At 37.5% G+C, this 22,591-nt stretch overlaps 1 protein-coding gene across 2 annotated transcripts; it reads left to right on the forward strand.

Moving 5' to 3' along the window:
* Positions 1-6,597: 6,597 nt before the first annotated feature.
* CLK1 (CDC like kinase 1) lies at positions 6,598-21,933 on the forward strand. Of its 2 annotated transcripts, XM_036754337.1 has the most exons (13): positions 6,616-6,753; positions 11,245-11,411; positions 11,673-11,898; positions 13,020-13,110; positions 13,477-13,543; positions 18,074-18,190; positions 18,277-18,443; positions 18,529-18,623; positions 18,729-18,858; positions 19,130-19,212; positions 20,533-20,612; positions 21,390-21,480; positions 21,586-21,933. In XM_036754337.1, exons 2-13 carry the CDS (start codon positions 11,245-11,247, stop codon positions 21,730-21,732), a joined length of 1,461 nt encoding a protein of 486 aa, XP_036610232.1. In that variant the 5' UTR covers positions 6,616-6,753; the 3' UTR covers positions 21,733-21,933. The 2 variants fall into 2 exon arrangements, with proteins under 2 accessions (XP_036610233.1, XP_036610232.1); XM_036754338.1 differs by lacking the exon at positions 13,020-13,110 and having other exon boundaries at positions 6,598-6,753.
* The last annotated feature ends 658 nt before the right edge of the window (positions 21,934-22,591 follow it).

Below are 22,591 nucleotides of genomic sequence, written 5' to 3' on the forward strand. Positions count from 1 at the left end.
TCTAGGTTCCAAGAGGAAGCAGCAGCTTCAGAGAAAGCAAGATGGATTTTTATAGGGTAAAGATACAATTATGTAACAGAAATTTACATAGAATATGGGAATATGATTAATATTAAAAAGGCAAGAGGAGTTTGTTAAGGGATTGGGTAATGGAGGAGGGATCCTAGCATCAGTGGAACTGCTAAGGTGCTATTGTAGGGTGGGCCCCTTCTATGGTTTGGTAGTCAAGCATTCTCATCATGCTGCCCTCCAATTGTCTAGCTATTGTGGTCCTGTCTGGTCAAGATAGATGGTTAGGGATTGTGGTCCTGTCTTGGGCTAAATGGATGATGTGATTGTGATTGCACACCTGTTTTGTGGGAAAGGGTCTGTGGGACGGTGCTGGGTTTCTGTTTCTGTGGGAACTAAGACTTTAGGGAGACACCTGTTGTTCTAGTGAGCAGTGAGGCATAAGTTAGGACGTGGTGGGGGGGGGGTGGTTAGGTAGGTACAGTGGGCCTGTAATGAAGTTAGAATATTGGGGCTGGGGGCAGAGCTATTAGGATTCCATCAGTCTGAATACTTACTGAAGTATACTATTTTCTCTTTCTTTCTTTCTCTTTCTCCCTTCCTTCCTCCCTCCCTCCCTTTCTTCCTTTCTAAATTTTCTTGCACAAAATGGCTAATATGGAAATGTTTTACATGACTGTAAATGTATAACCTATATCAGATTGCTTTCTGTCTCAGGGAGGGTGAAGGAGAAGGAGGAAGGGACAGAACTAGAATTCGAAACTTAAAAAAAAGAATGTTAAAAATTGTTTTTACATTGGAAATATTATAATTGTGGATAAAATAAACTATTATTTTAAAAAATGTAAATTCCTGGAGGGAATTTACTTTCTGATTTATTTGTATTTTTCACTGACTAATGCTTACTTGGCACATGTTAAGCCCTTAATAAATGCTGATTGTTCTTGACATCTAGTTAAAGATTGAGCTCTCTGCCTAACCTTACATTTAAATCTGGCTCTAGTTAACCCCATCCTCTTTGTGGTCAAGGCAAAATTTGTGGATACACAAGTATCAAAAGAGAACATTGGAGAAAGAGCTGACCTTTTCTGGGGACTTACCTCAGCCTAGTTCAGGGGTGGGGAACCTATGGTCTTGAGGCCACATATGACCTTCTAGGTCCTTGGGTACAGCCTTTTGACTGAATCTAAGTTTTACAGAACAAATCATTTTATTAAGGGGATTTGTTCTGTGAAGTTTTGAATCAGTCAAAGGGCTGCACTTGAGACTGGAGGGCCACAGGTTCCTCACCCCTGGCTAGGTCTTTGTATTGGCAAGTAGGTTGGGACTTTCTTACTGTTTTAGAGTGATTAATTAAGTGTCTTTGATTGATCCTTACTAGGTGCAAAGGCCCAGAGTCAAAACCCTATCTACTAGGTTCTAAGCCTATGTGGGTGTGAAGCCCTCAGAGTCCTCAGGGGAGTTGCTAAGACCAGAGTCAATAGTAGGAGCCTGAGTTCTGGTCACTCAGATTACATTTGATGACAGCTAAAGAGTGTATAAAAAGAGAGAATAGAGCTATTTGCTTGGGGCTCTCACTCTTGAAGATGTGTAGCTGTAGTTAAGAGCCCTCCAGCTAGTAAACACAGATGTTGGGACTTTGTTAAACCCTGGTATCTATGCATTGAGATTTGAATCAGACAAGGTCTGTCTGTTGATGTTTGTAATTTGTTTGTATTTGCTCTGAAGTTCAGGGTGCTGGCTTTTTCCCCTGAACTAAGTGAATGATATTTGTATGTTGGATTGAAATAAGATTGTTAACCCCTTAATGTTGCTTTCCTTAGTAAAGCAGATCGAAGAGCCTGTGTGGCAGCTTTCTGTGTGCGGGTTGTTGGTGGGTCTTATACCCCTACAACAGCTGCTAGCTGAATTGTTGCAACAGTCTTCTAAGCTGAGATGCCTGTAGAGCCAAAGACTGTCCTCAGTATCTCCCTTCTCTGCCGTAGCTCAGTCTCCTCTTTGCTCCTCACAGGTGTGGTGGTAATGCCAGGCTGGCTCCAGCCCTAGAAATCTCTTGATTTGGCTCTGAGGTAGCTTTTTCATTTAATACAAATTGCTTAGGACACACAAGTCAAGAAGTGTGCAGACTTTGTTCATACTCAGTGCCAAAGGTTGATTCAATGGAAAAATGTCCTTTCCTAGTTACCACAGCTAGAGTAGGCTGTCTTCCACCCAAAGTAATTATGTAATCTCTGGCAACGGAGATTAAAAAAATCAACTCTGGCTTAAGATTCCCAGTCAGTTTACTATTAGAAATGTGTAAAGCCTTATCGAGTAGGTTCTGCCCATTCAGAACGGTCTTCCTCTATGCATGGGAGTCAGCAGGCAAAGGACACTAGTATTAACCCCTTCCTGAGAACCATGTTCATTCTCCTTATTTTGCAAATTGCCAAGGCCCCTGGAAACTGCCTGCACGAGCAAGGTCATCAGCCCTGGGAAAAGAACTTGTTTGAGTTATGTAGGTCCTAAACAATGAACTTAGCTTGCTAAGAAATTGAAAGTTTATGTTCAATAGATAGAAAGGATTCTCATGTTTGGCTTTTACACAAGGACAAGTTTAAAGTGGGGAATAAAAGATGTTTAATTAAATCTCTTATATATGCGAGTCCTGGTAAATCCTTATTGCTTATTGCAGCTCTGTATCTGGCTGTAAGCTGTGAATTGGTGAAACTTGCTGTTTAAGGATAAAGGCACTTCGGGCCATAACTAATTTTGTTTTGAGTTTGAATTTGGGTATAGTGGTCTGCATTAAATCAGTATCTGAGAGAAATGCCACAAGCTACTCAGAGGAACTGTGATCCTGTACTGTTAACAGGTGGATGTCTGCATTTGGGAAAAAGCTGAGGGGACAATCTTAGTTTCAATCTAGGATGGGATCCTCCTGACTCGGTTTCCCCCTTGTGTTCCTTTGGAAAGGAAGTTTCCCACCTATTTCTGAGTCTAGCAATGAGGTAGAATTATGCATAATTGAAGAATCATAATATATCTGGATTTAAACAAAGCCAAGGATGTTTTACCCTGTCATATTTGGCATGTCACATGTCCCTGCTTTTTTCTTTCTATAGCACATTTCTGTGATCAGAGCAAGTAGTTAGTATAAGATATAAGCTCTTTTGTGTTATCTTACTGGGTAGTCTAATCTTATTTTTATCTAGAACTAGAACATGTGCAGAAATTTATGCAAACTGCTTAAGACTCACTTTAAGATGTTCCCTTTGTTTAAAAAGAATCTAAGAGCAGTAGTATTTTTCCTGTGATCACTTTCTACCAATGTGAGATTCCATTACAACACCTTTTTGACTTAGAAACTTTGTGATATCTAAGAATTCTGCAATAACTAGAAACTTTGTTTATTATAATACTGTGGAATTAGTGTTACTTATGGACTTTTGCACCAACTTAGTAAAGCTTTATGAACAAGGGTAGTAATGCTTGTGAGCCACTTAGGGCTCGCTTTGTAAATGTTCCTTAAGCAATGTGAGAATGTTATTTTGTTATTTGATTAAATCATGCTTGTCTAAAGTTTTGGTACAATTAATAATGCTAAAAAGAAGAATGGTTTGTAATGCTATCAAAGAAACATGACATGACTAACAGGTTAAGATTTTATATGTACTGTGTTAAAAATTGGTTAATGTATTTATGAATGTACTGGAGTCTCATCCTCCTGGTGGGAAAATTAATAATGAGTCAATGTAAAGTATAAGACACTGGGTTCTGATGTGAATTTCTTAAATATGACAATTAGCCATGGTTCAAATTTTGAGTTTGTAAAAATGATCAGGGTATAATTATTAGAAATGGCAACTTAAAATTGTGCTAAGGTTACTTTTGTAGGAGAATGGGCAGAAAGCCAGTTCCTACAAGAAGAAGCTGTGGGGATGGCTGAAACAAATACCAAGGACCAGAAGACTTCATTGATGCTCCCTGCCAGACAGCTGTATGGGAAGAGACTTTTGAATTTTGAAGGGATGATTGTATTATCGTTTTATTTTGGGTCTCTGTACTTGTGCTTATAAAGGGGACTGCTCCCTTTGATTTGTCAATACATTGATCAATCCTTCCCATATTTATTAAAAAGGGTAATGGGGACACCAGCATGATGGGAAAGAAAATGTGGTATAAAAGTGTGATGAATGAAGAAGATAGGTGGGTGGATAACTCATATCAGCAATGGTGTGTGAAGTCTTCAAAATAGTGTCAAGAAGAGGAAGGATTGTGTGAGGTACTGAGAGAATAAAGTGTGAAGACTTCACAGGGAATATATACATGTATATGTATATATATATATATATGTACGTATTTATATCTAAAATGTTCGAGAATCAACATTTAGAGAAAAGGGAAATGGGATGAATTTGAGTCTGTGGGAATATGATTATTTAGCCTTTAGGAATGTCTTTCTCCCTCTCCTTGTTTAGATTTATAGATGTCACCTCAGCTGTGAGTGGAATACATGATTGTGAAAGCTTCCCTATGAATAATTCAGGTAAGGCAATATTCAAAATAGAGATAGTACTTAAAAATTTAGTTAGGATGTGAACCTCACCAGGCCTAAGTTTTGTTTTCCTGCAAATCATATGATTTTGGGGAAATCAGATAGTATTCCCCTCTCCCCCTCCCCTCACCTATTTCCCCCTGCAAGATAATTCTGTAGCTTTATTCCTGGTTAGATTGTGAGGCCACTTGTCTCCCGCCAATGGGGATGCCCGGGGGGTGGGTGGGGGTGTCCAGCCTCTGGGGGTGGAATTTCTTTGAATTGTTTGTACAAGGTATATATCTCCCTGCTTGCCTTCTCCCCCTTGCCTCCCTCATCACTGGTAGTCCACCCTAGTAGTGAGAGAGATGCCCAACTCTCTCGAGATTTGATCAAATAAAGCTTCTGTTTTTCCTAACCTGCTCAATTCTGCATCTCAAGTCCTCAGTTCTCTTACAAGTGCTAAAGGTAACATGCATTTTTTTTTCAGTGCAAGATAGCCTGCAGAAAATTAGAAGAGAGACAGATACAAAGACCTCACTGAAGGTTGAAAACTGATGGAGAAAACAGAAGAGACTCATAACAGCCCATAAAGCAATCAATACACTCGTTGAGATTCCTGCAGAGTTTGTTTTAGTCCTTGTTGTTTGAGCTCCCCTAGGGAGGGAACTGAATTTTGGTATAGGGTAGGGCAACACCTTAACATTTCAGTCAATCTTTTCTCCAGCAGGTTCCTACATGATGTTCTAAGCCTAGAAATCCAAGACTTGGGATTCTCCACCATTTTAGTGCTGTTAAACCATAACTCCTGTCTTTAAAGCAAAACTGTGATGCTTTCCAGACTAAAATTACCTTAGGTAATTTGGGGTACTTGAAACTTTCCAAAGACTCAGAACTAGAGGGAGCTCTGTGTTAACAGCTTCATATAAATTATTAAATATTTCTCTGCTCCTGAGTCTGAAGTCTCTTATTGCCAAAAGCCCATAAGACCATCACTTTTTTTCCCCTGGAGTCACCTTCACCCTGAGGTTGTGATTAGTCTTTTTATCCTTAGCTTGTTATTTACCTCCCACTCTCTTCCCCTCTCATTTCCAAACAACTACACAGTCCCTTCCCTAGAACTTTTTTTAAATGTAGTTTTATTTTTTCAATTAACAAAAATCTGTTTCCCTATATCCCCTCACCATCATTAAAAAAAAAAACCTCAGGACAAAAATTCAATCCAATGGGAAATAACTCTTAAAAACTCGAATCCTGAGACGTGATCCCCTCATCAGAGAAATTTACTACAAAGATTTCCTGCCCCTCAATTTCCCCCAAATTGGCTTTATTTGTACAACGTTGTTTTAATCCACGTAATCAGAGCTTGACCATTTTATCTTCCATGATTCTTTTAAATTCCTTGGTCAAGAACTTTTCTCAGATTGATAGTTCTGAAAGGTGATTTCTTTCAACCCCTAATTTATGAAGTAACTCTTTAGAAGTCATGTACCTATTTAGAGCTTACCGACTGCTTACCAATTTTCCCAAGTTTTTGTCAAATACTGAGTTCTTATCGCAATGGTTGACGTTTTGGGGTTTGCACTCGTTTGTTTTTGTATGTTGCGTACCTGACCAACCTCTGTAATTACTAACCCGTATCAAATAATTTTGAGGATGACTGCTTCGTTGTGTAATTTAAGATCTGATCCTTCTCGGGATTGTGAGACGACTCCCTGCCAGGAAAAAAGGTCAGTTCCAAGCTGACTTTGGCTGGCAGTCAGCCAACAGAGTGTTTTCCTAGCCTTTTCTATTATCTGCCTGGCCCTGACCCAAACTAATCCATCCTCCAGCCTAGCCAGTTCAATCAATAAACATTTATTAAGTTACGTGCCAGGTACTAGGCTAATCTCTGATTGCGACAAACAAATCGATAGGAGAAGCTACAGAACCAGACAAGAGAAACAAACCCTTTGTGCACATGCGCAGATTCAACCTGCAGGCTCCGCCTACTACCTACGCTAGCCACCACCCTTCACCCACGTCCCCACTCGGCCGCCTCAGTACGCGTCACCGCCCCCCACGTCGGGGCTAAATGCGCATGCGTCCCTCTTGTTTTCGAGAACATTCCTGACGTCCGCGGCAGTCCGCCTGTCGGAATCCGTCGCAAGCGGTAGCGGTTGGCTGTTGCTCCGTCCGCTTGGGAGGCTAGTTTCGCCACCTCGTAGCCCCTTTCCTTGGTCGAAACGGTAAGTTAACTCTCAGGTGTATTTTTTTTAAGGGTCTTGGCAACATCCCTCTTCTCGGTCTAGTCCTTTGGCCGACTTTGAGCTTTCTCCTTAAGAGTGGCCTCCCCGCGGCCGAGTCGCCCTCAGGACCCCGGATCGTGGCGCTGCCATCGCTGGGCCTTAGCCGGCGCGCAGTCATCGCCTTGGGGCGAGAGATCTTATTGTTAGGGAAGGAATGGCCCAGTTTTCGTTACCCAGAGTGGCCTCCTTTGGGAAAGGGAGGCTTTGGAACGGAGCCCGAGGCCGCGGGCGCCATATTGTCTTCCTCGGGCTCGTTCGGCCGCGGCAAAATGGCGGAGTGGGGGGAGGGGAGAAGGGAGACGCCGCCCGGGGCCTCCCAGACGCCGAGTGTGGAAGAGGGGGAGAAGGCGGCTGGCCTTGTTCTCCCCGTTTGCTACGGGAGGCGCAACAGCCCGGGCCTGTCGGGACCGAAACGGGTCCGTTCGCCCTGGATTACATTCTCCAGAGTGCTGACGTTTCTCTGGTTAGACCTGACAGAGGTAAACGGAGAAAAGGAAATCGGGTGCGACTTAGGTTTGGTTCCCCTGGGAAAATAATAATACCAGTAGTCCAGTTCTATTTTAAAGTCACGGAGGCTTTGTTGGTTAAAAGGAGCAAAGAAGGAAAAGCTAGGCCCGGAGACGTGGCGAAAATGCATCCCTTAGAATGTAAGCCCCGCCTGCCCGTCGACCGTCTTTTTTTGTTGTTTTGTTAACGTCTCCGGTCTTGGCCACTTGTGGTAGCTTGTATCTGATAAAATCCTTAAGTTTTCTGATGAGGATGTTGAGCTAAGTAGCCGACCTGGTCGGGTCAGCATTGGCCAACTTGGTTCTCTCTGAAAACGTGTCTTCGTGACCTAAGAGAGGTTCTTGTTTACTGGCCTCCGAGCTGGGCAGCTGTTTACGCTAGACCGCTGGATGTGCCGTAGTAAATCACGTGGGCTGGACGTAATCATTACCCAAGATTAAGCGCAGCGCCACAATCTCATTTAGCTGACAGCAACTCAGTTTTGGGAGGAGAATAATGCCGCTTGGAAAACAAAGCAGACTACGGGGTAGAGAAGCTGGTGAAATGTGGTTGGAGAGTGTACTGCCACGCTGTCGTCTCTATTTTCATTTAGCACAATGGCAAAAAGATGCTTTATATTTAGTATTTGAAGGAAATTGGACCTTAGGTAATTGGTAACATCAAGCCTTTGCACTAAGAAAAAAAAAAAAAGATTTTTGTGAAAGGTAACCAGGAAAAATAACTTACAACTTTTTACTTGGAGTTGTGGAATGAAGGTTTCAGGGAGGAAAATGCTTAATTAAAAATAATTACCAAAACTGAATTTTAACAAGTCCTTATTCACAAGTCTGAAAATTGAGAATATCATTTGAATCAGTAGTTTAAAGAATCTCGTTTCATGTGTGGCTATTTCCATAAATGGTGGAGTTCTAGATTAGAGCATCGTGGAAGGCAATTACTTAGAACTACTTCCTGTTCTTGTTGTATTATTTCTGATTCTAGGTGTCCCTCTGACATCTCTCTTGGGCCTTTTCTTTTTGATATGCCCCACTTGGTGATCTTAACAGCTCCCATGGATTTAATTACCATCTCTGCTGATGATTCTCAAATCACCCTAAGCTGCCCCCTACCCCTCTGCTGACTTGCAATCTCATATCTTTCAGGTATCATGAATTAGATCTCTAGTAGACATCTTAAACTCATTGTGTCCAAAACCAAATTCATTTTCTTGTTATCTTTCTCTTAAACCCTCCTCCTGGAAACACCATCATCCCAGTCCTTCAATCAGGCTCAAAACCTAGGAGTCATCCTGGATTCCCTACTGCCTCTAAGCACTTTGCATCCTGATATCCAATTGTTGCCAAAGCCTGTTAATTTCAACTTTGGAGCATCCCTCAAATAGGCTCTTTTCTCTCCTTTGTCACTGTCACCACTCCAGTGTAGGCCCTCATCTTAAACCTGGACTGTTGGAAATAGCTTCCTGGTGAGTCTGCCTGCCCTAAAGTCTCTCACTACTCCAATCCGTGCTCAGTTCAGTCACTAGAGTGACTTTTCCTAAAGCGCAGATCCTCCTCCTCTTCTCCCCCAAAACTCCAGAAGCGTCCTGTTACTTCAGAGCAAATCCAGAATGCTCTGTTGGGAATTCACAGCTCTTAATAATCTACCCTATATCCTTGCCTTTCCAGTCTTACACCTTATTCCCCGATATTTACTTTTAAATACAGTGACACTGGCCTCCTGGCTATTTCACAAACAAGACACTTCATCTCTCTGCTTTGGGTTTTCCCTTTTGTCTTTTAAATCTCACCTTACAAAGAAGAATCTTCCCCAACGCTTCTTAATTCCAGTGCATTCCTCTGTTAATTATTTCATATTTACATTGTATATAGCTTTGTATATAATTATTTGCATTTTGTCTCCCTCATTAGATTGTGAGGTCCTTGATTGTCTTTTTGCCTCTTTTTGTATCCCCAGTGCTTAGCACAGTGCCTGGCACATAGTTGACACTAAAATAAATGTTGAATTATTTCAGAGTGTTTGAAGAACGATAAACACACCCCCCTTGACTAGTTCCTTATCTAGGACTTCCTCAAGAAGCAATTGCATGTGCTAGGCTTATTACTTAAACTTTGTATGTAAAGAAAAAGCTGAAATAGCTGCCGCTAAGAAGCTTATAATCAAGGGAAACAACATGTAAATCTCTACTTAAATTACCTACATAAAGTAGATGGAAAAGGCACGCCGTTTTGCCCTCATCTCACAACAGAACTTAACACATGCTATGCCTCATGGCAGAATGCTTAGTGTTGAAATTTTTAAAAAATTTTAACTGAAGGTGTCACCCCAAATTACCCTAGTTGAAATTGTAATGACCTTGTATAAAAGTTCCTAGCTCTTGGGTAGAATAATTTGGAAATTTCCCTAAATTCATTGTGAAAATTCTGGTGTTAGTGGATGCAAGACAATCTCAGTCTTGTTACATATGTAATTTTCTGCTTTATGACTTGTGAACTTTGAGACTAGGGTATTTTGGAAATGGGGAGAACAGAAATTATTCATGTTTTTCAATCCAATAGGTGCATGTCAGGTCTTAACAACATTTTGTCTATCTTCCCAATGCTTAGTATATGGGCTCTGTTCAGTCACCTAATATGAAGCAACATGTGTTTTGGATAATACTCATAAAAAGTTTAATAATTTGTTACTTCAATTATTTGTGATGTTAAAAATAGCAATAGTAGTATATAGTTGCTGTGGCTATGTTGACAGACTTCCAAACTTGCATGATATTGGCCTGGACTTGAAACACTTCCAGCTTGAGATAGGACCTACCAGAGCTGGTTCCAGCCATTTGCTAATCTTGTCCACTTAATCTCCACTACAGGTTTCATGTTTTGTGCCCTTCTCTCACATAACCATCATCTCAGTTTACTGATCTTTGATCTTTCATTGTCTCCCCTCTCAATCTGTCCACAGATAGCAGATATTTTGAATACAAGTCTGATATCACTCCCCCTCCCTAAAATCTAAAGTGATGCTTTGTTGCTTTTAGGATAAAGATGTAAAATCCTCACCTTGACCTTTAAAATTTCAACATTCCAGCCTCATATCATGTTAAGTCTTAATCATCTACCTGAAATTCACGGCTTTTAAACTAGTTTACCTTATGTTCCTCACATTCTCCATGTCTGTCATGCATTCTCTCTAAACCTTCACCAGATAGATTTCCTTAGTTCCCTTCAAAAATGCTTTAGGTACCATTGAGATGAAGCCTTTCCAGACCACCATGCCTGCCCTGTCCCCCAAAAAATTATTTTGTATTTAGTTAGCCTATTTCCCTTACGCAGAATTAAACTCCTAGAGAGTAGGGACTGTTTGTTTTTTTGCATTTTCATTACTTGATCATTAATACAGTTTAGTTGCATTTTTCTACTCCGTTTATATAACCTTGAAGAAATAAGTCACTTTGTGCTATATTGAAGTAGGACTTTAGTTATAGGCATATTGTGTATATAGTGAAGGGAGAGGAAATTATTGCTATATTACTGTAATTCAAGGTGGATATTTCAAATTTGAGTTCTAACATGTACTTTTCCCTCCTATTCTCAAATGAAATAGGGTTTTATGACAATACTTGGCTGAAATTTGCTTGGAATAGATACTTATCCTGCCCAAGTAAATTCTGGCTTGATACCTTCTTATTTAGAAAGATGATGCTATCTATTGTGAACATATTAGGGAACTTTCGCAAGCTGTTAAGTCTGAGGGTGGTTACTACTGGACTTGAAGAACATTTTTGATATTGATAGTAGTTTGGCATTGTTCCTGTTTTTGTTCGGAATTTTTAAAAGCAACCATGTGAAGATATTTTCTCATGATGATACAATTTTGTCATATAAAGTCTAACTTAGGAGAAAACTTTTGTTTTTTTTTTTTTTTTAATAGATGCGACATTCAAAGAGAACAGATTGTCCTGATTGGTTTGAAAAGGAAAGTTGGGATCACAGAAAATGGAGTAGCAGTATCAGTGGTCATAAGCGAAGGAAGAGATCTCATAGCAGTTCCCGGGAGAACAAGCGCTGTAAGCAAAATCACTCGAAAATTTACGATCGGTAAGGAAGTATACTGTATTTATATTGTATTGGACAAATGTGGTTTTTTTTTTTTTTAATTAAATTTTTTGTAAGTTATAACCGTTGAGCAAGTTTTTTCTGCCAGATAGACTGATCTCTATTTAGTTTCTTATTAGTTGAAAGAAATCTATAGAATTGGGGGTGTCCTAAATGACTGCTTGTTAGTATCATTCTTTTAGAGGTTTTTTGAAGAGTTTTAAAGTAGTTCAGGTGACTGAATTCTCTGTAATTTCTTTCTAGCCATTATTTGGAAGCCAGGTGTATAAATGAGAGAGATTACCGTAAACGACGCTACGTTGATGAATATAGAAATGACTACTGTCAAGGATATGAAAGCGGATATCACCATAGAGAACAAGAAAGTGGCTATTATAATCACAGTAGCAAGTCCTCCGGTAGAAGTGGAAGAAGTCATAAAAGAAAGCACAAGAGTCATCGCAGTACAGCACATCATCGTTCACATGTGGTATGAACAATTTTTCACTATTGGAAATTTAACTTCTCTTCTAAGCAGGAAAACTTGGATTCATGTTTGGCAATTTGGGGCAGTTATGTTATAGATGAAGCAGTATGAGTTTTTAACCTGCTTAAAATTTTTTTTTAATGGCCTTGGATGGGAGATTCCTGAAATGGATATTAATAGTTTAGTTTTTGTAGTTGTCATTTGTTTAGCAGATTTCTTGACAGTAGTTGTTAGTGATTGTCCTTCAAATTAACATAAGACATAACAGACAGGCAGCTCAATTTAAGATAGTTTATACAGCTAATTTAAAGATATATATTCCAAATAGTTTTATGCCACTTTCAGGGAATTCATTTGTTCAAAATTAACTAGTTTGATCATTTTGTTGTAAATATAGATTAAAACATTTTAAGTTTATGCATAGCTATGTTTATATATACACACATAGTTTATCAGACCTAATAAACAAATGCTGACTGCAGTTTCAGGATCAGATATGCCTGTTGTCTGTGTATTTAGCAGGGCATGCTGTCTGAGCTTTTTTTTTTCCTTAAATGAAGCTGTTTTGGTATTTTAATTTATTGAACAGCTGACATGTTTCTAAGAACACTGCAAATTATATCAGCATATTTTAAGCTTTTTATCAATTCCTTCAGGAATTATTACTACATTTTATTTATTTAACTGTTAAAACATTCTTTAAAACTAACTAGGAAACTTTAACTTAGCCACAAAGGCTACTTGTGTCAGACAAAGCAAATCAATGTCCTGGAATTTTACAGCATTAATTTAAGGACACTAGAGACTTAAATTACATTTCAGTACATCAATTAATTTTTTTTAAAGGAAAAAAGATTGTATTATGTTTTGTTGCCTTGCCACTTTTAAGTATCTTATCTGAAAATCTGTTCCTTGCCATGTTTTTCTCCTGTTAACATAAACTATGTGCCCTGTGAATTTCTGGGGACTGAATTTGAAATTGCTCCTGCCAACCGTTTGTGGCCTGGCGTGTATCTGAATGCCTGAATATCTCCCCGCTGAATGAATTTCGTATTCTGCCCTGAATTCACTCGGGTTTATTGATTGGCTGGACGATCTTGGTGCGGCCCACTTGACGTTTCCAGAAGAGTCACCGAAGGAAAAGATCCAGGAGTGTAGAGGATGATGAGGAGGGTCACCTGATCTGTCAGAGTGGAGACGTACTAAGTGCAAGATGTATAGAATATTTTTCAACACTTATTAACTTTTCAGATAGCATAATCTGTTTAGACTAAGATGTCAGGGTTTTGAAAGTCTTTTCTTTCTCCTTTTTTTCCTTTTGTATTCTTTTGGTGGGGGGACTGTTTTTGCTTTCCCTAGAAAATTAAATGCTTGCTATTCAGCACTTCCAAGATAGTAATGTTAGTTAACTTCAGAATGCCAAAAGATAGTTAAACTAATTGTTTTGAGAGTTATCCAATAAATGTCTAGTGATAAGTAGTATCTAGGGCAATCTACATTAATAGCATTTATCACTCATGAATAACAATAAGTAAAATGCTGCCATTTCTTGTGTAAGTAAGATTTATTTCTCTTTTTTAGATGAAATTGTTGATACTTTAGGCGAAGGAGCTTTTGGAAAAGTTGTGGAATGCATCGATCATAAAGCGTAAGTGTTTGGCCTAATTTTTTTCCACATAAATTTTTTTTCCTGCCCTAGTTAAGTCTAGGATCGTTTGTCCGTACTGTGTTCTTGATGGAGAAGAGAAATTGGACATTTTTAAATGATACCTTAGAACAGGGCTGCAACTTTTTCCACTCAATACCTTTTCAGACTTTCTTAAACTGGGTTTGTGACCCCATATAGAATGCAGTTAAACTAATAGAAGTATCTTTTTATACTTGGTTTCCTACTGTAGACAAGTTGTAGCTTGGATTTGTGGGGATTTAAGGAGGTTTATATTTCGGACGGTCTATTCTTTGATAAAGATGACTTAGCTTTGTAAGGGTTACTAAGTATTTACCACCAAAGCAACCCTGTGTAGGGGTAGGTATGATAAATGATACTCTTTAAACAGATGAAAGACATATTTACCCAAGGTCACAAGGCTAGCAGATATTTTGAGAAGGAGTTTTAACCCAAGGCTACTGACTCTTAAGAGTTGTTGGACTTAGATTTCCATTACTGGTGGTTTGTAGATTTTTATCAACTATACCCAGTACTTATCTGATCATATTAACCTAGACAATACATTTCTTATTGAAGGGGCATTATCCAGTGATTAGACAGAAAAATGTTTGAAATTACTGACCATCTTTATACCCTCTTAATAGAAGTGCTAGATTGACAGATAGATATTCAGTATTTATTAAATAGGCCATTTAAATTGAACTATTCCAAGTTGGGGGTGGGGGAATAGGAAACTGATAGTACTTCAACTTGCTAAGTTTAAAGGAGTTGAGAGGTATAAGGGCCTGTTGCAACAAAGGTAAATTGTATCACATTCAAATTACATTTCAACCAAATCTCTATAACCACCAACTGTGGTATGTAAATAGGCTTCATTGTATATTATTCATAAACCATAACCACCCTAGTTTTTCATGCTAATTTAAAAAAGACAATAAGTCTTCTTTCAATAGTTCTACAAATTGCCCATCAATGTTTTGTTAGTCAGTAAGGGACTACCATATAGAGGACAAACATTAGTATTTTAATCACTGAATCTGAGCTGGAAGAGATGAGAAGGCTATCTAATCCAACCCATGTCTGCGCAAGAAATCTTTATAACAGGGTGAACAAATGGTCTTGAAAACCTTTAATGAGGGGAACCTAGTACTTAGATGATAGCACATTCCTTTTTCTGAAGCCTTTTATAAGCAAGGGCAAGTTTAATACAAATAAAACATAACTACCAGAGACTTGTGAAGAACATACCTTTCACCTCCCTGTTTCTTGCCCCATTTAAATAGGATTTGTAGCCAAAGCAATGAAGTATGTCTACAGTTAGCCTTTTTACTAGTACATAGAATACAGACATGGTTGTTAACAGAATGATACCTTTTGTTAAAATGTTACAGAAGACAGGATTTACCTGTGATACGGTGAAATCTCATTATAAAATAACGTACTTTAGTTCATACTAAAGTTTTTTAACCATCATGGTATATACCAATATATTCATTTAGAGCATGGCTAAAATCTTACACGAGTATTGTAAGCTTCTGTTGTATTTTTTTAAACCATTCTAAAATGGTTCTCTCAAGTATTGGGAATTTATTTGCTTTGGAGAAAGAAGCTGGATGATTTTAGTAGATACTTTGAGACATGACATAATACCACTTTCCTTTTTCTTTATTTATGCCATCACATTTTCTTTTATAGCTGACTTAAATTGCAACATTTCTGTACAGAATAAGGAAAAAGCAACCTTTTCCCTAAGCTCCTCTGGAAAGATAGTGGTACTGAGAAAGACAAGTTCACTTGATGATCTATATCAAATTGCTGGGGGGTTTTGCCGCACATCTTTCAAGTTTATGATAGTCTTCTGAACTGAGCCACTTGAAATGTGCTCTGTGGTAGAAGTGGTTCCTATAGCCATAATTTTAGCTTGTGAATGTTTCACTTGGAATAGTCTAAGGAATCATGACTTTTTTGGATAGTGGTGGGAAAAGACTTGTCTGTCCTTGGACTTGGGGTGTTCTACTGCATTTACTAGTTGCAGATGATCAAAGAATGGATAGCCTTACCCCTAAATCACTAGGCAACAAATAGTAAAATGCCTAGGACAGATAATAGACAAATTCAGTCTGTTCTTGAAAGTTGTTTCTTACCTTGTAACAGAATGACTCAAATGAAGCCCAAGTATTTTTCAAAGACAAAACGTATTTTCCTTCTGCCCAGAGGGAAAATAGTTAACATACACATAAAATAGAAGTTATAACAGTGCCTACCATTTTAGGACTTAAATATATTTTAAAAAAAACCACAAAAACTTTAAGCTGCTCAGTCAATATGTATTTCTTGGACAGTTACAATATACAATGTTACCAGTATTGTACTAGGACATAGAGCATATATGATTTATGCTTCTTTCTCTGAAGAAGCTTATAATCTTATTGGGCGGCTATCGCACAACTATGCTAAATTGTATGGTATTGAATGTAAGTTTAGTAAGAGTTAAGAGGAAGGAGGAAAATTGTGGGCTAGAGATGTCAGAGGAAGCAGGTAGGACAGGTAACATTTGGAAAAGTGGAAGAGAAAAGAGGTGTTCTAAATAGCACGAAGGGGGTGGGGGATGAGACAGCAAAGAGACTGGCCTGAATGAGAGAAAAGGGTACATATGTTGAAAGCAGAAAATAAAATTTGTTGCAAAGTATGAAGCTAGTAATAGAGAACCTCAAGAGCTCTTTGATAGTGCGGGTAATGCCAGTGGTTTCCTATTAAGTAAGGGAACATAAATGAGGAAGGACCTATGTTAAGGACATTTGTTTGGTAAAAGGTATCCAAGATGACTAGGAATGAAGATTTTTTAAGGCTAAAATGATATCCCAGGATTAAATAATTGGCTGTTAGTTTTAGGGGGTCGGTGGTGGCAGCAGTAGCAGGGATTAGAAAGTGGCACCTTTCCAAGGAAGCCTGACTATTAGGATAGGATGGCAGGTTGCAGTAAAGTTGGTATTAAGAGAATTCACAAAGTTTATTATACAAGAGAAAAGTGAGTTTCTAGGATAAAGGGGTCAACTATGTGAAGTATTATCAGTAGTCAAGCGAGATCAAATCATTGATAAAAGTGAGAGTAACTGACCTCACAGTAATGTGAGCCAGTAAGGGTGGCTACAAGATTTGAGATGGGATTTTGTGCCTACATAAATTTTGCTTGCATGTAGGTAAAATAATATAATAGTTAATAGTTACGTAGCACTTAATTATGTCATAGTCCTAAGCACTTTACAAACATTCTTATTTAATTGTAACAACTCTTTGAGTAGGTACTATTGTCCCCATTTTACAGATAAGGAGACTGAGGAATAGGGGTTAAATGACCTGCCTAAGGTCATATACCTACTAAGTATCTGAGGCCAGATTTGAACTCAGGTCTTCTGATTTCAGACCCAGTGCACAGCTAGCTGCCACAGTATATTGGTTTGAGGAGTACCTAACTATTTATCAACTTATGTTTTGGTAAAGTGATTAATAATTTGCCCATGGTCATATAGCAACTGAGTATCAGAAACTGGATTAGACCACAGTTCTTTCCTTTCTCTTAGTTTAGTACTTGATATACCATGTTGGCCTCTCAAAGTGGGTGTTAGTTGAAACATGAAGACCAGAGGAAAGGAGGAAAAAGGATGGGGGATCTCAGAGAGGGGCTAGCTTTTAAATAGAGTGAGAATCTTTTATGATTAGAGGTAAGCTTGAGAAATGTTGAAAGAATCAATAGGTTTGGTGGTCTGTTTTCCATTGGCATATTAGGAAGTCAAGTTATCTACTGAAGGAAGTTGGGAAGAAAGTTGAGGTCTGAGAGAAAAAGATAATTGATGGTGATTCTAGGAATTCTTAAGAGTCAAAAGTAAATTGAAAGAAAGTTTGGGTTGTAATTGGGCAAAACATAAGTGATGTGCCTAAGAAGGTGTTGTAAAGAAAAAAGACACTATAGATGATCTTGTGTAAGGAAAGTATTGAGGAAATATTGGAAAGAATTGAGCTTGCTGAGCCAGTGACAGTAGGTGACTGTGGAGTCTAGGACAGGAAAGTGCAAATGAGACAGAGGACTAATGGATTAGGTAGAATAGGACAAACCCACTGAGAGAATTTCTTGGGTGTCATGGTGTGTACCCAAGGAGAGACTGAGAGAAAGTGGTTTTGCTTTTGGAATATGCTGAGCTAGAACATAGCTAAGAGGTAGAATAGCTTTTTGATCATTGTCTATACCCAAATTGGTGGATAATTAACCTGGGGGATTAAATGTGAGGAGCTCTATAGGATTTGGAGAGCAATTAACATGGATATAGTAGTATTGGTTCACCTGAAGTAATCTGGTTACTAAAATCATCTAAGAAAAGAGAAATAGGCTTTAGAGGTAGTAGACAGCAGAGATTTAAAGAGTAGTATAAATTGATGAATATTAAATTACAATTTGAGGTTATAGTAAACTTTTGGAGTTTTGCTCACCAAGTAATTTTTAACTTTTTCCAGGGGAGGTAGACGTGTAGCAGTAAAAATAGTAAAAAATGTGGATAGATATTCCGAAGCAGCTCATTCAGAAATACAAGTTTTGGAACACATAAATTCAACAGATCCCAGCAGCACGTTGTAAGTATCCAATTAAAATTTGAGGTAATTTGTTTATTAAACACTGAAAATTACTGACTCTTTTGTATTGTTTAAATCTATTTTAGTCGCTGTGTTAAGATGTTGGAATGGTTTGAGCATCTCGGTCACGTCTGCATTGTGTTTGAACTTCTGGGACTTAGCACTTATGACTTCATTAAAGAAAACAGCTTTTTGCCATTTCGAATGGATCACATCAGGAAAATGGCATATCAAATATGCAAATCTGTTAACTGTAAGTGCTTAGAATATATTTGCTTTATTTGTTTGTTGAAACTTGAAGAAAGTTTTACAGCAAATTCTTTTTTCTTTATTCTCAGTTTTGCACAGTAATAAACTAACTCATACTGACCTGAAGCCTGAAAATATTTTGTTTGTTCAGTCAGACTACACAGAAGAGTATAATCCCAAAATGGTAAGTGTCTATTTGTATGTGAATATTGTAGGTTGCATATTTTCCTGTTTCCATTCTCCCCCCCATTCTATTCTTAATATACGTATTTGATTTTTTTTTTTCCAGAGACGCGATGAGCGTACAGTAAAAAATCCAGATATTAAAGTTGTAGACTTTGGAAGTGCAACCTATGATGATGAGCACCATAGTACCTTGGTTTCTACAAGACATTACAGAGCACCTGAAGTTATTTTAGGTTAGTCTTTACTTATGTGTTCTCAGAAGTTTTGATTTTCATTCTTAAAATTAGAATAAGACCTAAAGATTGTTCATTTGAAAATTTTAAACTGCATACAAGTGTGAATCTCATGGGTTGTCCTTTTTATGCATACCTGTATAATCTCTGTCCACTTTACTAACAGATTGCTGACACCTTTTTATAAATCTCATTTTCTAATTTGAATATTATTTTGTTTTCTGGTTGACCTTAAATTGGCTTGGTGATTTCAAACAGCTTTGTTTTGTAGCTCTAGGTTGGGCTCAGCCATGTGATGTTTGGAGTATAGGATGCATTCTCATTGAGTACTACCTGGGATTCACAATATTTCCTGTAAGTAACTGAGGAATTTTTCTTAACATTAATCTTGGTGGTATTGTGCATGGTATATCTATTTCTATACTTTGGACCATTTTTGAATATTTACTAGTTCTTGACTCTCAGTCTTGGTTAGATGAAAGCTAACAATTCAAGAACTCTAGCTTAAAAGTTCTCTGGTGAAGAAGTATGGGTTATTTATAGTTTATAAGAGATTATAGCCAAGGAGGTCTGGTCTAAATGGAGAGAGTCTGCTTCAACAAGCTTAATTTTTATACATCTCAGTGTTTTTGCTTAGTTTTTAAAGCCAATTTCTTTTTGCATACTAATCTGTTATCTCAAGTAATTCAAAATGAAGTATTTTCAATTTAAGTAAAATAAATAGCTACAGTAAAACTAAAAACCTTCATTTTAACCAACTTTTTTTTTTTTAATGAAGACTAATGGCCAGTTTTCTTAAATATATGTTAAAGTTAGAACTTGAATGTGTGGATCCTACTTCTGGGCTTCCTGCTCAATTTTCCCCCCCTTTTTATACTTCCAAGTCTAGAATGCTGTAAGATTGAATTTTAGTGAGGCCTGTAGGTGTGGGTCATTATGTTGGCCAATTAAAAACAATGGTAGATAAATCAGGATGAGTACTTAAAGCTAAAACAGCTGTGAAATGTTTAACAAATGTTTGGTTATTCTATAATAAGTTGAACCCTTTCATTTTAAGATAATTGAATAGACAAGAAGGCAGGTAGAACAGAAATTTGTTTGGGGTTCTGCTATCCCCCGGTACTAATTCACCAAAAGCCTATATTCTTTTCATCGTCTGGATAGTTTAGTGGTTTTTTCTATCCGTTGCATGAGATTCCATCTTAGTTCCACAAGCTGTCTAGTGGTCTTCATCACACCTGCATGTGTAGACTCATTTGTCATATGATCTCTCAAAGTTTTGTGCATTCTTTCCATTGCATGCATCCTTGATGACTATAAACTATAACCCAGCAGTTTTCTTGTCGACCAGAATTCTGATGTGTGGGATATTAATTAAATTTGATATTAAATATTAATATCCTTTCTGTTGATATATTTTGCTGAATGGGGCAGTCACTTTCCAGACCTTAGTTGGTTGGATAAAGGGTTGATTCTGACTGAAAATAGATGTCTTTTGGGGGTAGTTTACAATTTCTTAACAGACAGTAAGTAATAATATACGCTTTTACTTTAATAATTTGAAACTAGCATTGGCCATTGGCATTTGTCTTCATGCTTTTTTTAGTTTATTTCTTTACTCTTCATATGAGCTTTTTTCATTGTCAAACGTGCTATTCGTTTTTATCATTTCAGACGCATGACAGTAAGGAACATTTGGCAATGATGGAAAGGATTTTAGGACCTTTACCCAAACATATGATTCAGAAAACCAGGTATGTGTAATATGGCCCATATTTTATGACTTACTGGAGTTCTTTCCTCCCAAGTAACCCTGAGGAAGGTGTTAGTATCTTCCTTTATACAGATGAGGAAAGTGAGGTTGAGCCAGGTCTCCTGGCTCCCAGTCAAACATTGTTATTTATTTGCAGATATATTAAATGACTATTAAGACTGAATGTAACTTAAGAAAAAATATTAAATGACTATAAACTAGGCAGCTAGGTAGTACAGTGGATAGAATGTAGGATTTGGGATCCAGGAGACCCAAGTTCAGACACTTAATTGCCTTGTGGCTCTGGGCACGTAACGTAATCTGTGCCTTAGTTTCCTCATCCATAACACCTCCTTCCCTGGGTTTGTTGTAAGGATTAAATTAGATAAAATTTGAAAAGCATTTGGCAGACCTTAATAAAGTAGTACTAATTGACTTGGTGTTTATTCAGAGAAGTTTCTTACTCTTAGGTATATTACTTTAGTGGATCATTGGTTAGTACTTCTGACTGAAATATAGTGTATCAACTCGAATTTTTATGTTTAACCAGATTGTATGAAACATCAAATTTGGTACCAGACTCTTATCTTCGCCCTTTTTTTGATATACTAATATTAGACTCCTCCCCATCCCAGTAGTTTTTGTTACTTGTCACATCGGGAAAGACTTTTTTGGTGCTTCATTAATATTTTGTTTTTTTGATCAAGTGATGAGTTCCACAATTGTATTCTGATGTTTTGTCAGAGATAAACTCACTGACATTCTATTTTTATTTTAGGATACAAAAATATTTCCGTCATTACCAATTAGATTGGGATGAACACAGTTCTGCTGGTAGATACGTTCAACGGCGTTGTAAACCATTAAAGGTAAGAGATTGTTTTGTGACAAAAGTAAACGAAGCAAACTACAAGTTACTTTGCAAAGGTTGGAAGAAAAGAACTACCTGTATTAATTTCTTGATCTGGTTTCAGGAATTTATGCATTCCCAAGATGCTGACCATGAGCTTCTCTTTGACCTCATTCGGAAAATGTTAGAGTATGATCCAACTGAAAGAATTACTCTCAAAGAAGCCTTGAAGCATCCTTTCTTTTCTTCACTGAAGAAAGAAAATATGTGACCTGTCTTCAATATATATTTGTACAGCTCTCCAAAGGAGATTATATAGACTGTGTCAGTCAACATAATTTTTAAGTATTAAATTATTTTGTACAGTTAGCTTTGTAAAATTCTTAATTTTTGTATCACTGCCATGTTTATTTTGTTTGAACAGTTTGGTTTATTGTTGAGTATCTAAATAAATTTATGAAAACCTTTATAACTGCTTGCCAATGTGGTTTTCTAAACAACAATTTTTAAGTGTTCTCTGCATTAACATATACAATACAGTTTTAAATTGTGATTTCATCTTGTAGTTTTAGTGGAGATAGAATTTTTTTTCATAATTAGTTGGCATTAGTTTCTTAGGCACTTTTTGGTTTTGAAAGCTTTAGACCTTTAGAAGTTCCCTTGCTCACTGTCATTGGTTTTTCACCTCCCTGTAAAAAAGATTATCCCTCTACCCCTGAACATCCAAAACAGCTGAAGCATGGCAGCATCTTATAATACGTATCAGTATGTGTTTTCAGTATAATTTAATTGGATGCTTCCTATTTATCCCTATGAAAGTGATATAGTCATTTAAGTCAAAACCAGTTAATAAGGGTTTTTTTTTTAAATAATAATGTAATATGTGCTAGATTTTCTTAAGTAATTTTTGGTACAGAACTTAACGTCCTTTTAAATTGAAGCAGATCATGCCAAGATCATGATGGCACTTGGAACAAACACTTCTTCATTCTTGTATTTCGCTCTTCTGAGGAGCCTGAAGGGTAAATTCTATTTTGTCCATTTGGTGATGTCAGAACAGAGAACGAAAAAGTAAATATGTTCTTAAAGATTGGGCAAGTTTCAGGGTTTTAAAATTTTATCATTAAATT

The sequence above is a fragment of the Trichosurus vulpecula genome, chromosome 4 (assembly GCF_011100635.1).
Source record: "Trichosurus vulpecula isolate mTriVul1 chromosome 4, mTriVul1.pri, whole genome shotgun sequence".
NCBI lineage: Eukaryota > Metazoa > Chordata > Mammalia > Diprotodontia > Phalangeridae > Trichosurus > Trichosurus vulpecula.

Bases quoted from the DNA above. Each gene is read 5' to 3' on its own strand.
- CLK1 (XM_036754337.1), top strand. From the start codon at position 11,245: ATGCGACATTCAAAGAGAACAGATTGTCCTGATTGGTTTGAAAAGGAA. The intron at 18,191-18,276 runs GTAAGTATCCAA...AATCTATTTTAG, and splicing joins ACAGATCCCAGCAGCACGTT to TCGCTGTGTTAAGATGTTGG. The intron at 18,444-18,528 runs GTAAGTGCTTAG...CTTTATTCTCAG, and splicing joins AATATGCAAATCTGTTAACT to TTTTGCACAGTAATAAACTA.